General features: G+C 33.1%; 1 protein-coding gene and 1 non-coding gene across 2 annotated transcripts; one reads left to right on the forward strand and one right to left on the reverse strand.

Annotated features, from left to right (window-relative positions):
* The first annotated feature begins 10,118 nt into the window (after positions 1–10,118).
* LOC113785594 (small nucleolar RNA SNORA69) lies at positions 10,119–10,248 on the forward strand. Its single transcript, XR_003471719.1, has one exon. It is a non-coding gene; the product is annotated as a small nucleolar RNA SNORA69 (small nucleolar RNA).
* A 697-nt stretch (positions 10,249–10,945) lies between these two features.
* On the reverse strand, positions 10,946–13,516 carry LOC101500593 (uncharacterized). The gene is made up of 3 exons (XM_004489293.4): positions 13,325–13,516; positions 12,809–12,875; positions 10,946–12,014 (listed from the first exon to the last, which is right to left on the reverse strand). Exons 1-3 carry the CDS (start codon positions 13,373–13,375, stop codon positions 11,176–11,178), a joined length of 957 nt encoding a protein of 318 aa, XP_004489350.1. The 5' UTR covers positions 13,376–13,516; the 3' UTR covers positions 10,946–11,175.
* Between the last annotated feature and the right edge of the window lie 1,273 nt (positions 13,517–14,789).

The following is a 14,789-nucleotide window of genomic DNA, read 5'->3' on the forward strand; positions in this document are numbered from 1 at the left end:
TACAGCGCTTTTTTCACAAGCGCTGTAAAACACATGCGCTTTCATTGAATTTAACTACCTATTACAGCGCTTTTTTCACAAGCGCTGTAAAACACATGCGCTTTCATTGAATTTAACTACCTATTATAGCGCTTTTTTCACAAGCGCTGTAAAATACATCTTTCAAATAATTATATACGTTGGAAACCCTCATATCCTCTACATCTTTCAAATAATTATATACGTTGGGAACCCTAATATCCTCTACGTACTGTGCGGCCATCTACGTTGTCTAAGGTATTTTTTACACATGATCTGTTATGTTTTGAAATTGTCAAAAATTGTCAAAAACTCATACCACATGATCTGTTCTGTTTTGAAATTGTCAAAAATTGTCAAAAACTCATACCACATGATCTGTTCTGTTTTGAAATTGTTAGTTGATATTGGTTTCTTTTTGAAACTTGTTGATATGTTTTGAAAGCTTATTATTTTTGTTACTGCATTTATATAGGTGGTATAATATGGATAGGAAATGGATTTCAGCCAATCGATTGTCAAAAGAGTATGAAATTGGAGTGAAGGAGTTTGTTGAGTTTGCAGTGAAGAATGCAAAAGATCCAAATAGAGTAGTTTGTCCTTGTTTAAAATGTTGTTTTGGAAAACGTGTTAGAGAAGATGAATTAGAAGGACATCTAGTATGTAATGGAATTGATCAAAGCTACACATGTTGGATAAGACATGGTGAGAAAAAAAAAGGAAACATTAATTTTGAGAATAGTTCTACATATGCTTCAACTGATTTCGATACAGATACATATGAGCCGGACCGAGTTGATGAGATTGCAAAAGCAGTTGAAGAAGATCTTCGAGATTGTCCTAAAATGTTTGAAAGTTTGTTGAGTGATGCAGAGAAAGAATTATATAATGGTTGTACTAAATTCACAAGACTGTCAGCGATATTAAAGTTGTACAACTTAAAAGCGAGTAATGGATGGTCTGATAAAAGCTTTACGGAATTATTAACACTCATAAAAGATATGTTGCCAGATGATAATGAACTTCCCAGTCGAACCTACGAGGCTAAACGGATTTTGTGTTCTATTGGAATGAGTTACGAAAGGATTCATGCGTGTCCTAACGATTGCATTTTATTTCGAAACGAATATGAACTACTTAAGGCGTGTCCGAAATGCAATGTCTCTCGATATAAGAAGAAAGAATCTACTCCAGCAAAAGTCGTGTGGTATTTTCCTATAATACCAAGATTTAGGCGCATGTATCGCAGTGAAGAAGATTCAAAACACTTGACATGGCATGCAGATGAAAGAATTAGAGATGGAATGTTTCGACACCCTGCAGATTCCCCACAATGGGCAAAAATTGATCACGAGTATCCTGAATTCGGGATAGAGTCAAGAAATCTAAGACTTGCACTTTCTACTGATGGAATGAATCCACATGGTCTTCAAAGCATCTCACATAGCACGTGGCCTGTGATTTTGGTAATATATAACCTACCTCCATGGTTATGTATGAAGCGTAAGTTTATGATGTTGTCTCTGTTAATTTCTGGACCCAAACAACCGGGGAATGATATCGACGTATACTTGACTCCTTTAATTGAAGATTTAAAAATTCTGTGGGAGACAGGTGTGGAAGTTTATGATGGGTATAGGAAAAAGTGTTTCAATTTGAGGGCTATGTTGTTCGGCACAATTAATGATTTTCCAGCATATGGTAATTTATCAGGATATAGCATTAAAGGTCAGTGTGCATGTCCTATATGTGAAGAGAGTACAAATTGGATGCGGTTGAAACATTGTAAGAAGAATGTGTTTCTTGGACATCGTAGATTTTTACCTTATAGTCATCAGTATCGTGGGTGGAGAAATGCATTCAATGGAAAATCAGAGGAAGGTAAAGCTCCTTTAGCACCGACTGGATATCAAATACTTGAAAAAGTACAAGGTTTGACCAATAAATTTGGCAAACCTTTTGCGGGAGAGCTGGTGAAAACTGGGTGGAAGAAAAAGTCAATTTTCTTTGAATTGCCATATTGGAAGTCATTGTATGTAAGACATTTCCTCGATGTGATGCATATTGAAAAAAATGTATTTGAAAGTGTTATTGGTACGTTACTCAATGTTCCAGGAAAGTCTAAAGATGGCGTCAATGCAAGATTGGACTTGGTCGATATGGGAATAAGAAATGAACTGGCTCCAGTAAAGAAAGGAAATCGCACATATCTACCTCCAGCCGCTCATACTCTATCTAGAAAGGAAAAAATTGTTTTATGTAAATTTCTACACGAAGTTAAAGTTCCAGAAGGATACTCTTCGAACATTAAAAATTTGGTTTGTATGAAAGACCTCAAGTTAAAAGGTTTGAAGACCCATGATTGTCATATTATAATGGAGCATTTGCTACCAATAGGTATACGTTCCATTTTACCTGAAAAAGTTCGACTAGCCTTAACTAGATTATGTTTCTTCTTCAGGGAAATTTGTAGTAAAGTGATCGACCCTCAGAAATTACCGACATTGCAGAGGGAAATTGTTGTTACTTTGTGTGAGCTTGAAATGTATTTCCCACCATCGTTTTTTGATATAATGGTTCACCTTACTGTTCATCTGGTTAAGGAGACACAACTTTGTGGGCCAGCTTATATGAGATGGATGTATCCGATAGAACGATATATGAAAATATTAAAAGGGTACGTAAAAAGTAGAAGTCGACCAGAAGGTTGTATTGCTGAACGATACATTGTTGAAGAGGCTGCTGAATTTTGTACTGAATATCTGTCCAATGTTGAATCCATAGGGCTTCCCATGTCTCGTCATTCGGGAAGACTATCAGGAGAAGGGATAACTGGAAGGAGACTACTGACTATATCAAGGACAGAATGGGAGCAGGCACAATTGTATGTTCTGCACAATGATGATGAGGTTCAACCGTATGTTACAATACACATTGATCAGTTATCTCGTTTGAACATGAATAGGAATCAAAATTGGATAACTCGAGAGCACAATCGAAGTTTTGTAACATGGTTAAAAAATCACATAATGTCAAAATTTGATATAGACCCCGGATCAATTTCAAATAGATTGAGGTGGCTAGCAAATGGTCCGAGCTTACATGTCTTTTCTTACACTGGTTATGTTATTAACGGCTACACATTTTATACCAAAGAACAAGATGATCAGACCACTATGCAAAATAGTGGAGTCACTCTCGTAGCTGAAGCGATGCATGTCTCAAGTGCAAAAGACAAAAACCCAATATATGCAAATCTATCATATTTTGGGGTTATCGAGCGCATATGGGAGTTAGACTACACAATGTTTCGTGTTCCTATATTTGGTTGCAAGTGGGTCGATAATAATAATGGCGTTCGGATTGATGAGTCAGGATTCTTGCTTGTCGATTTTAATAGGGTGGGATACAAAGACGAGCCTTTTATTTTAGCGTCGCAAGCTCAACAAGTGTTTTATGTCACTGATCCTTCTAATGATAAATGGTCTGTTGTCCTATCGACCAATAAAATAAGTGATGATAACAATAATGATGAAGATGTTGGTAATGATCTTTTATTTGCAACATCACAACAACCACATGAAATTGATTCAACTGATGATGGTTTATATCTTAGAGATGATCATGATGAGGGAATTTGGATTAATCCATCGTTTCGTATTGTAAATGGACAAACAAATGTGAATGTCACCAGGAAAAGAAGAAGGGCATCTTAATGTATATGTTTAATTGTTTTATATAAGCTATGCATGTAATCTGAACTGTGTTATTGTAAATATGCATGTAATCTGAATTGAGTGTTTTATACTAAGTTCTGATTAATTTATTTTCTGAACTGAACTGAACTGAACTGTACAGAGAGATTCTCATTGTCATTTCTAATAATTCATGCATGTAATCTGAATTGAGTGTTTTATACTAAGTTCTGATTAATTTATTTTCTGAACTGAACTGAACTGAACTGAATAGAGAGATTCTCATTTCTAATAATTCATGCATGTAATCTGAATTGAGTGTTTTATACTAAGTTCTGATTAATTTATTTTCTGAACTGAACTGATAAAAAGGTTTTTAATGTCATCCCAACCCAAATAAACCAAACACAAAAATAAAATAAAACAATAAAACAAAACACATGAGTTTGGTGAAGAGGAAGGGATTTTGGTGGTGACCAGTTACTACTATGTGGGTTTTGCATGTTGAGCTTGTTTAAAAAATAACATAACAAAACACAAAAACAATAATAGCGCTTATTTGGAAAAAGCGCTGTAAAAGAGCCTTCTAAAATTAACCTAAAAGATACATAATAACATAATAACACACGGAGGTCTTTTACAGCGCTTATTTGGAAAAAGCGCTGTAAACGATCATTTTAAAAATAAAATAATGAGTGTGTTATACCTTTTACAGCGCTTTCCACACAAAGCGCTGTAAACGACTCTTTTGAAAGTGAGTAAAAAAGACATTTTACAGCGCTTGTTTGCCAAAGCGCTGTCAAATGGCTTTAAAAATAATATTCATCAGACACCTAATTTCTTCAAACACCTTGTACGCATCATGGGATTCAAAAAACATCAGACACAAACCCATTTCTTCAAACACATTGTACGCATCATGGGAATCCAAAAAACATCAGACATTAACCCATTTCATCAAACACCTTGTACGCATCATGGGAATACCCAAAAACACATTGTTAACAAAAACATCAGACACAAACCCATTTTTCGCAACATGGCAATGATCCTGAATACCAAGTTTCGATTTAAGAAGGAAAGAGAATGTAAAGAGATAAAAAGGGTGTTGAGGTGGAGATTGAATTGTGAAAGAGTAAGCTTTGATGTTTGTGAAGAAGATGCATAAAAGGAGAAGAGTTTGGTGAAGATGAAGGGATTTTGGTGGTGACCAGTTACTACTATGTGGGTTTTGCATGTTGAGCCTTCTAAAATTAACCTAAAGAGACATTTTAGAGCGCTTATGTGGAAAAGCGCTGTAAAAGGCTTTAAAAAACATTAATATAACATAATAACACACGGAGGTCTTTTACAGCGCTTATTTGGAAAAAGCGCTGTAAAAGAGCCTTCTAAAATTAACCTAAAGAGACATTTTAGAGCGCTTATGTGGAAAAGCGCTGTAAAAGGCTTTAAAAAACATTAATATAACATAATAACACACGGAGGTCTTTTACAGCGCTTATTTGGAAAAAGCGCTGTAAAAGAGCCTCTTAAAATTAACATAAAGAGACATTTTAGAGCGCTTATGTGTAAAAAGCGCTGTAAAAGGCTTTAAAAAACATTAATATAACATAATAACACACGGAGGTCTTTTACAGCGCTTATTTGGAAAAAGCGCTGTAAAAGAGCCTCTTAAAATTAACATAAAGAGACATTTTAGAGCGCTTATGTGTAAAAAGCGCTGTAAAAGGCTTTAAAAAACATTCAAATAACATAATAACACACGGAGGTCTTTTACAGCGCTTATTTGACAAAAGCGCTGTAAAAGGCGTAAAAGGCATTCAAATAACATAATAACACACGGAGGTCTTTTACAGCGCTTATTTGTCAAAAGCGCTGTAAAAGAGCCTTTTAAGAATTTAACTAAAGAAGCCTTTTAGAGCGCTTTACAAAAAAAGCGCTGTAAAAAGGCTTATAAAAAGCGCTGTAAAAGTGTTACGTATATATAACAGTTACCTCTTCAGTTTCCTCTTCATTACGTAACCTTCATCTCAACCTTCATTTCTTCTCTTCTTTTGCAAACCCTATCATCCCGTCCTTTACGAACCTTATTTCCACGATCATCTCCTTCATTTCGAACCTTATTTCCATCCAAGATCATCTCTCCCATTTCACACAATATATTTTCATTGAAATACGTAACCCTCATTACGTATTTCTTCAAACCGTATTTCTGTGAACCATATTTCTGTGAACTTTCTGCAAACCCTCTTTTCTTTGCATTTCGTCTTTCTTCGAACCATCATTATTCAGGTATTGATGTTATTAAATTTTTGTAATCATTAGAATGCATGTTGAGCTTTTTTAAGATATACTGATACATGTTGAGTTTGTTTATAATAATGCATGATCCATGTTGAGCTTGTTGATGTTATACTAAAGTGCATGTTGAACTTGTTGTAGTTAAATGGATACAAACAAAGATTTAGAAGTTCAAAATGAAGAAGTTGGCACCTCTAAGACTTACGAAAAAGAAGTCAAACGTGGTGCAACTATCATGCAGAAAGTCATTAAAGCAAGGAGTAATGGCATTAAATTTGAGGTATACTATATATACTCTGTTTGCTGTGTGTTTTTTTATCTTTTTTTAGGGTTTAGGGCATGTACTTACTATATGAGTTTATTAGGTTGGCTGGAACGAGAGTGGTCAGCCAGTTGACCCCAACAGCTCCATGTTTGTAAGCTACATTGGGGCTGTTGTTCGTCAAAATGTCCCAATAACAATAGACAACTGGAGAGATAAGGCGTTGAAGGATGCCAAAGATATCATCTGGAATGACATTCAAGTAAATATTTTGATCTACTCTTTTGTCATTTATAATTTTTTTTCTGTAAAATACATTACTTATAATTGTTTTCATTGCAGACCACTTTTGTTCTTGATGAGGAACGAAAGTCATATGTTTTGAGAGTTGCTGGGAAAATCCATCGTGGATTTAGATCCCATCTCTCAAATTTCTATCTAAAAGATAGAGAAGGAAACACAAATGCTGAACCTCCAAAGATATATCAACATTATATATCAAAGGATGAATGGAGTGCATTTGTTTCCAAACGTTCTGACCCGGCGTTTGTCGTAAGTTATTAATTTATTAGCATTTGTGTTTTATTATTCATATTCGTAGCGTATTTTAAATTTTTACACAATTGCTATTTTTTTTTATATAGAATATTAGTAAGGCAAATCGCGAACGGGCAAGCAACCCAAAACACCCATACAAGAAATCACGTATGGGATATGCACGCCTTGAACAACAAATTGTAAGTAATTAAACATCACTTTTATATAATGAAGTAATTTGTATTATAAACTATAGTGTGTAACTAATTTGTATTATTTTGTTTATGATTTTAACGAATAGAGAAAAGACACCCAAGCCGATCAACCCTTGGGTCGTCATATCTTATGGAAGGAAGCGCGTGTTAACAAAGATGGAGTGGTTGATAATGAAAATGTCAAGAAAGTTGTAGAACTTTGTGTAAGTATATTATCACTTTAATATTTTTTAATATTGTATTTTAAAAATGCTATTGAACTTATCTTTTTAATGTTACATGTATTTTAGGAAACTATTGAACAAAGTTCTGAAACTCAAGAGGGCAACAAGGATACGTGCAGGGACATTCTTGGGAAAGTGTTTAATGTCCCTGAGTATTCCGGTCGAGTGAGGGGGAAAGGATTTGGCGTAACTCCCAAAAGCTTTTTTCCTCAAGAGAAGCGCCAAAAACCTTCCAACGAGGAAGTATTAGAGAAGCTCAGAATCCTATCGGAGCAAGTGGCACTCTTGGTGAATACGAATAAAGACAAGCAACTTCCGGTTCAGCTCCAACCTGAAATACAAATGGAGAGTGAAACCGGGAGTTGCAACGTCGGTTTGAAGAGTATTCCCGAGGTAATTAATTACTTACTACTTACTTGCTTATGTAATTACTTATGTATTAAACAAACTTATATATTAACTGTACTTATGTTTTAACTATTGATGTAGGGTGTCACTACATGTGTCCTATACTTGTCCTCGCCGACTCAACGGAAGGTGGGAAAAGGAATATTGTACAATACTTTGGGAGAAGTATTGCACAATATTCTGATCCCCGCGGGCCATGTCAAAGTATCGCCTACGGTTGCTTTCGAACCAACTACATCGTTGCCCATACCGGACAACGATGGAGATATGAAGTTCTTAAGCGACGCAATTGGCAGTTACGTGGCATGGCCCACACACCTTGTTCCCCTCCAAAAAAAGATTCCCAAGGACAAATCAGTTACATCTCCCGAAAAGGTTTGTCACATTTATTGCCTAAGGTTTTTCATTTTTTCAGATTCAATAAACTAACATTTTACCTCATTTTTGTAGGTCCAAATAAATAAACCACCCCTACAGCCAAAAAAAGGCAGCAAACCTCAAAAATTGGAGGTTAATAGGGCTGCCAAACTACAAAGGCTGGAGGGTAATAAAGCTGCCAAACTTGCAGCAACAAAAAATCTGGATCGGGGAAAATCGGTCGCTGCTGCTGCTGCTCCTAATAAAAGTCAGCCACGCCTTGGTAAATACGGGGCGTGTCTTGACATCCAAATAAAAAGGAACATGGGCAGCAGCAACGATTCGCCCATCGTACAAATGAATCAAGACATCTTTGGAGATGAGTATATTGAATACCTCGGAAAGGAGCAAATGTACGATCTTCTCGAACATAAGGAGCTGAGTGTTACTGTAATCAGCTTGTACATAAGGTAAAAAATACTTTTAATTGCATTTATTTGTAATTAATTAAATGTATTGGTAATTAATCTAGTTTAAAATTTTCATTGAAGGTTTTTGTACGAGAAGGTCGTGTGCACGAGGAAACTGTCAAATAAATACTCATTCTTGTCTCCACATAAGATGATATGATGGACTGGAATTGGCAAAGTACTGCAATATAAAAATTGAACATATTATATTAAGTTAGTATCAAATATATAGATAATTTATATATGAAAATCATATAATGCAAATACCGTACCGTTTCTGGGATAATAGTTTTATTCTTCTCAACAATCTCCTTCATGAATCTCAATATGTAGTACCCACAGTCGATGTTATTTGTTTGACGAGGGCACTTTATTGAGATCCATGTAATGTTATTAGACTTCTGCTTCGACACTTTAGCACCTCTTTGAGCTCGATAAACTTTTAAGGCACTATCGAATGAATAAATGTGATTATTAGAGCATGAATATTTATATATATATATATAAATATTCATGCTCTAATAATCACATTTATTCATTCGATAGTGCCTTAAAAGTTTATCGAGCTCAAAGAGGTGCTAAAGTGTCGAAGCAGAAGTCTAATAACATTACATGGATCTCAATAAAGTGCCCTCGTCAAACAAATAACATCGACTGTGGGTACTACATATTGAGATTCATGAAGGAGATTGTTGAGAAGAATAAAACTATTATCCCAGAAACGGTACGGTATTTGCATTATATGATTTTCATATATAAATTATCTATATATTTGATACTAACTTAATATAATATGTTCAATTTTTATATTGCAGTACTTTGCCAATTCCAGTCCATCATATTCTGAGGAAGATCTGATGGAATTAAAGGAAGAATGGTGTCAGTACGTGCTTGACATGAAAATTATTTGATTTTCTGGGAAATAGCTTGCTGCTGGGCAAGGGATCTGAATATTATATGGTAGCTAGTGCATATAATGTATATTCTGTTAGTTATTATATGTAAATGATCATAGGACACAATATATGCATATAATGTATTATAGTTATTATTGCTGTAAATGATCATAGTTATTATATGCATATAATGGATCTGTTAGTTATTATATAATGGATCTGAATGTAGTTTATAGGTTGTAAATTAGGTTATATATGTACGTATCTGAATGTAGGTAATTAGGTTGTAAATTAGGTTGTATATATGTATCTGAATGTAGTTACTTAGGTTGTAAATTACAGAGTTACATATATGTTAATAAAGTTACAGAGTTCTGATTTCTGTTCTACTGATTGTGTGAACTGCCTATGGTATTTGAATATGTTTTGTTGTTGTGTGCACTGATTGTGAAGTGATTTTGGATCAAAATAATTTTGGATACAAAGATAAAAGACAGCGCTTTTTAAAAAAAATGCCATAAAAAGCTAAAAAGCGCTTTTCATTTCAAATAATTAATTTACAGCGTTTAAAAAAAAAAAAAAAACACACACACATTTTACAGCGCTTTTTTTACAAAGCGCTGTAAAATGTTGTTCTAAAGCGCTTTAATGGTGCACCTTTTACAGCGCTTTCGTGAGAAAGCGCTGTAAAATGTATAAGAAAAGCGCTGTAAAATGCAGACCCATAATATGAAATTATGGGTGGGCATTTTACAGCGCTTTTTTGAGAAAGCGCTGTAATATGCACACCCATATATGAAATTATGGGTGGGCATTTTATAGCGCTTTCTCAAAAAAGCGCTGTAATATGTCCACCCATATATGAAATTATGGTTGGGCATATTACAGCGCTTGTTTGAGAAAGCGCTGTAATATGCCCACCCGTATATGAGTTATGGGTGTGCATTTTAGAGCGTTTTTTTTGAGAAAGCGCTGTAAAATGCACACCCATAACTCATATAATGGGGTGCATATTACAGCGCTTTTTGTGAAGAAGCGCCGTAAAATGTGAATAACAAGCGCGCGTTGTATTTACATTTTTTAAAGCGCTTTTTTAAAAGCGTTGTTGTATCATTTATAGCGCTCGTTTCCACGGCGCTTATTTTTTTGAAAAAGCGCTGTAAATAGCTTTAAAAAAGCGCTCTAATATGCGTTTTTTCGCATAGTGTGTAGATGAGATTATGCTCACACGCAATGGATAATAATTTAGTATTGATGAATCATGCACATTTTAAAATCATGTCTACCGTAAATCAATGTTTAAAAGTTATTTAAAATTCTTAACAACGATTAATATCACTCTTAATATATAAAAGTTTATGGTATTACTCGTCCTCAAAATAGATATAGTAATGGCGTAAAGAAATGAAGGACTCTAAACTTGAAGTTCCACCATAAATAGAGCATATCACTTGCAAACAAATGGAGGCTAAGAAAGACAGATAGAACATGGAACACATGTATGATACAAGAATAAGGAAAATAACATTTCACAAAAATATTTGAATTTGAATGCATACAAATGATTTAGAAATTTTTTATTCAAATTTCAATCTCCAAAGATAAATTATTTCTGTATGTACAATAACAACATTCAGTTTCCTGCATTAACATATGACTAAAAAAACCATAGTAATGCAAATACTTATCAAAGAAAGAGCAAGATTAAGGGAGGGTGTTTTAGATGAAGTCATAAGAGAGAGAAGAAAACATTTACATGATTATTATTTCAAGAGAAACACAATCTTTCTTCTTAAGACCTAGCACACCCTGTACTCATACTGCATGATTGAGTTATGTAAAAAGCATTGGCTCCTCTTATATTGAATCCAACATTCCCATCTACATGATCATATAGTTTTCTGCAGCCAGGACACCGTCCGTCGGCTTCGAGGATCTTTTTATGACAAAAGAGACAGAGATGAAATCCACACGAACAAGGAAGAAACTCGGAGTCCGTCAAATCTAAATCCTCGTAACATATAGGACACTGACTAGGTTGTGATATGATTGTTTGCCATGTCCAAGGTACGATTTGGTGGTTACCGTGACAGTTCGAATTTAACGTAGATCTATGTGGCTTTGAGAGGTCGGGCAAACACCTCGGACGAAGAGTGTCATCGGGTTTCCATGCTCGACAGGTTGGATGGGATTCAGACTCTTTTTTTGACAGATTCATTTTAGGATTCTTAGCAGCTTGTGAATCAATGTAAGACTGCGTATCGTGTTCTATAGGAGACTCTGAAACCATGGAATGCTTATTGTCGTTTGCGTATAAAGCATCGGCAACGGCCTCCCAATCGTCAAGGCATCCATCTTCCTCGCTGAGATTACTTGAGTAACAAGTACTTGAGCTGCTGCTACTGCTACTCCCGGTGAAACTATTCCTTGACTCATTGTGATGATAAGAATTTTGAATCGAGTTGTTTATCATGGATCCGGAATCATTTCCCTCGATGCACGTACCATCCTCTCTTCCTTTCCTTCTCCTGTTTTCCTTGTACGATGATTGATTCTCCTCGCCGGCGATGTGCTTAGATGATGGACAACTATCAACCCTTCCATTTGCATCGACGTTGCATCCCTTTTTGACTGAAACACAATCAACAATGAACGATATTTAAGTAATGAAAAACTAGGCAACTTTCAAAGTATTTTTTTGAAGCAATTCATAAATAAATAATGTTTCAAAAAAAGCATATTATGACTATTTCTTACATTGTATTGAAAAAAAAGATCTGTTCTTAAATTATCAATTAAAAAGACTATATCTTTAATTCACATTGAATTCTCTTTGATATTTATCTCATAGCGATTGTTCGATCTACTTAGCCAATCCGATCTATCGAGAAAAAGATTTGGTTGTTGTCATTGATGTTGTATCTATCTAGAGTAAAACCAACAAATATGGAATCAAATAATCAATGATAAAACAGTCACATGATGCTTCAAACATGATCAGTTGAGAAGCCATATCCCTGCCAAGACTAATTAAGCCAAGCTTCGATTATCATCTTAGTTTTAAGGTTACAATCTCAAAGCTGACGTGTAGAAGATTTATTTCTATTTAAGGCACAACAATTTTCATAGCTAGATAATGCATGCAAGGAATGAAACAAAGTAACAAAAGAATAATGAATGTCAATATCAGAGAATCAAGAAATTTAAGGCCATGAGTTTGGCAGTGCTAGTTGAAGCTTCAAAGTCACGATAGCACACCATGATTCTGCCAAACTAGCCGCCAATTCAAACATGCATGAATCAAACAATGGAACCAAACATTGATTTTGTTTAAGTTTTAATAAAGGTAATTATTAAAGTGAGACATTAAGCATTATGATTATGAAGGAAAAACTTCAACATGAAAATAAAAATCACAAAGCTACCTCTAGAAAGCCATTGTTCACGCCTAACATCAAGCTTGATTTGCTTCAGTTTCGCTGAGCCATTTGTCTGAAACATTCACAAATCACAATGTCATAAGCCAATAAAAATGAATAAAAAAAACACCAAAACCATTACATAGTGAAAATTTTCAAAAACATGAAGAAAGTTTTCTACCTTAGATACCATTTATCAATTATAAAAAAAAAATGAACATCATAAATTGCAATGCAATGCAATTGAAAATGAAAATGAAAATGAACCCTTATAAGTTATGATAAAACCATGAAACAAAATGAAGATTCTTCAACAACAAAAGAAAAAGAGAGAAACTGAGATACCCTTTGAAACCAATTAAACAAAATGCAATGCAATTAGCAATGGCAAATGGGTTTGGCCAAAAAAATCAAACTTTTAGCTCAAGGGTTTGAAAAACACAAGAAAACAATAAAAGGGTTCAAATTTTAAAAACTAAAAAAAAATGATTGAAAAAACAAAGAGAGAAAAAGGTATGTTACCCTCTTCTTCTTGGAGGAGAGAGGAGGGTCAGAAATGGAAGCAGGAGACATTGAAACGAGAGAGAATGTGAAAAATGGAAACAGAGAGAGAGAGAGAGAGAGAGAAGAAAAGAAGGATAGGGAGAGAGTGGATGTTATGTTACAAATTGTTGCGTTTTGATTTTCTCTTCTAATTTTTCTGTTTTCATGAATACAACAACAACATCGATTTCTTCAAAAACAAAAATTAACACAACATTGATTTCTCTCTACGTGGCTACGCAATTACCATAATTGTTATTGTGCTTTTTTGAAAAAGACATATATTGTCTTTTATCTATAAGTATATATAAAAGGAATACACTTTAACTCCAATGGTTTGGAAAAAATACATTTTTTTTTTAGGTATATTTAGTCAACCATATATTTTTTTTAAAAATAATTTAAATTTATTTATAAAATAGAAGAGAGTTGTTAAAATAATATAAAATATATAATATTTAAGTATATTTAGTCAACCACACTTTTTTCTACAATTTAATATATTTTATTTTAATTTATTAATAATATTTTATTTTAATTTAATTTATTTTTTGTTCAATTTTATTTTACTAATATAATTTACTTTACTATTATTATTTTTATTTATTTGATCAGGAGAAAAAATAGAAATAAGTTGTTAACAAAATATATTAAATGGTTAATTTACAATAAAACATGAGACAATTGTTAAAATAATTTAAATTTTTCTATAAAATATGAGAGAGTCATTAAAAATATAACCCGTTATTTATTTTGCCACATATAGTCAACCACATTTTTTTCTTCAATTTAATATATTTTATTTAAATTTATTAATAATATTTTATTTTTTAAAATATTAAAATTATTTTTTTATTAAATAAATAATTTTATAATTGCAAAAATAAAATAAAAAATAATTAAATTCATTACATGGTCGCATCCTAGAGATGCGACCTTCTATTAAGTTTTAAAAAAAATTTATTCAATAATTAAAATAAAAATTCCTGGATTCTTGTTCCTCCGATTAGAAAGAAAAACAATTAATTATCTTTTATTAGTCAAACTAATATCTTAGTAGAAAAACAAAATAGTATTACACTGACGATGAACAAAATAATATTACATTAAAACGATAAAATTATTAATAAAAAGTATTAAAATTATGTAAAAATTACTTATTTAAATAAAATAAAAAGAAAAACAAATAATTAAAAGAGTATTTTCAAAGTATATAATTACACTTTGTTGTAGTCTATTTTTTCCCTAAATTTTTCTTCTCAATTTATCTTATCTCTTTAACTCTTTTAAAAAAAGTTATTTTATCTTTTCTTAAAAAAAAAAAACTACTTTATCTTTCAATGTATTTAGAATAGGATCTTACAAAATTATATGGAAAGTCTAATCAATCTTATCGTTAATATTAAACAGATAATAAAGTATTTTTTATTTTATTTTTTTAGTC

Source organism: Cicer arietinum, chromosome 2 (genome assembly GCF_000331145.2).
Source record: "Cicer arietinum cultivar CDC Frontier isolate Library 1 chromosome 2, Cicar.CDCFrontier_v2.0, whole genome shotgun sequence".
NCBI classification, from domain to species: Eukaryota; Viridiplantae; Streptophyta; class Magnoliopsida; order Fabales; family Fabaceae; genus Cicer; species Cicer arietinum.

Excerpts from the sequence above, each read along its gene's own strand:
- LOC101500593 (XM_004489293.4), bottom strand. The coding sequence starts at position 13,375 with ATGTCTCCTGCTTCCATTTCTGACCCTCCTCTCTCCTCCAAGAAGAAG. Across the intron at positions 12,876-13,324 it reads TCTCCTCCAAGAAGAAGAGG|ACAAATGGCTCAGCGAAACT; the intron begins GTAACATACCTT and ends TGAATGTTTCAG. Across the intron at positions 12,015-12,808 it reads TGAACAATGGCTTTCTAGAG|TCAAAAAGGGATGCAACGTC; the intron begins GTAGCTTTGTGA and ends ATTGTGTTTCAG.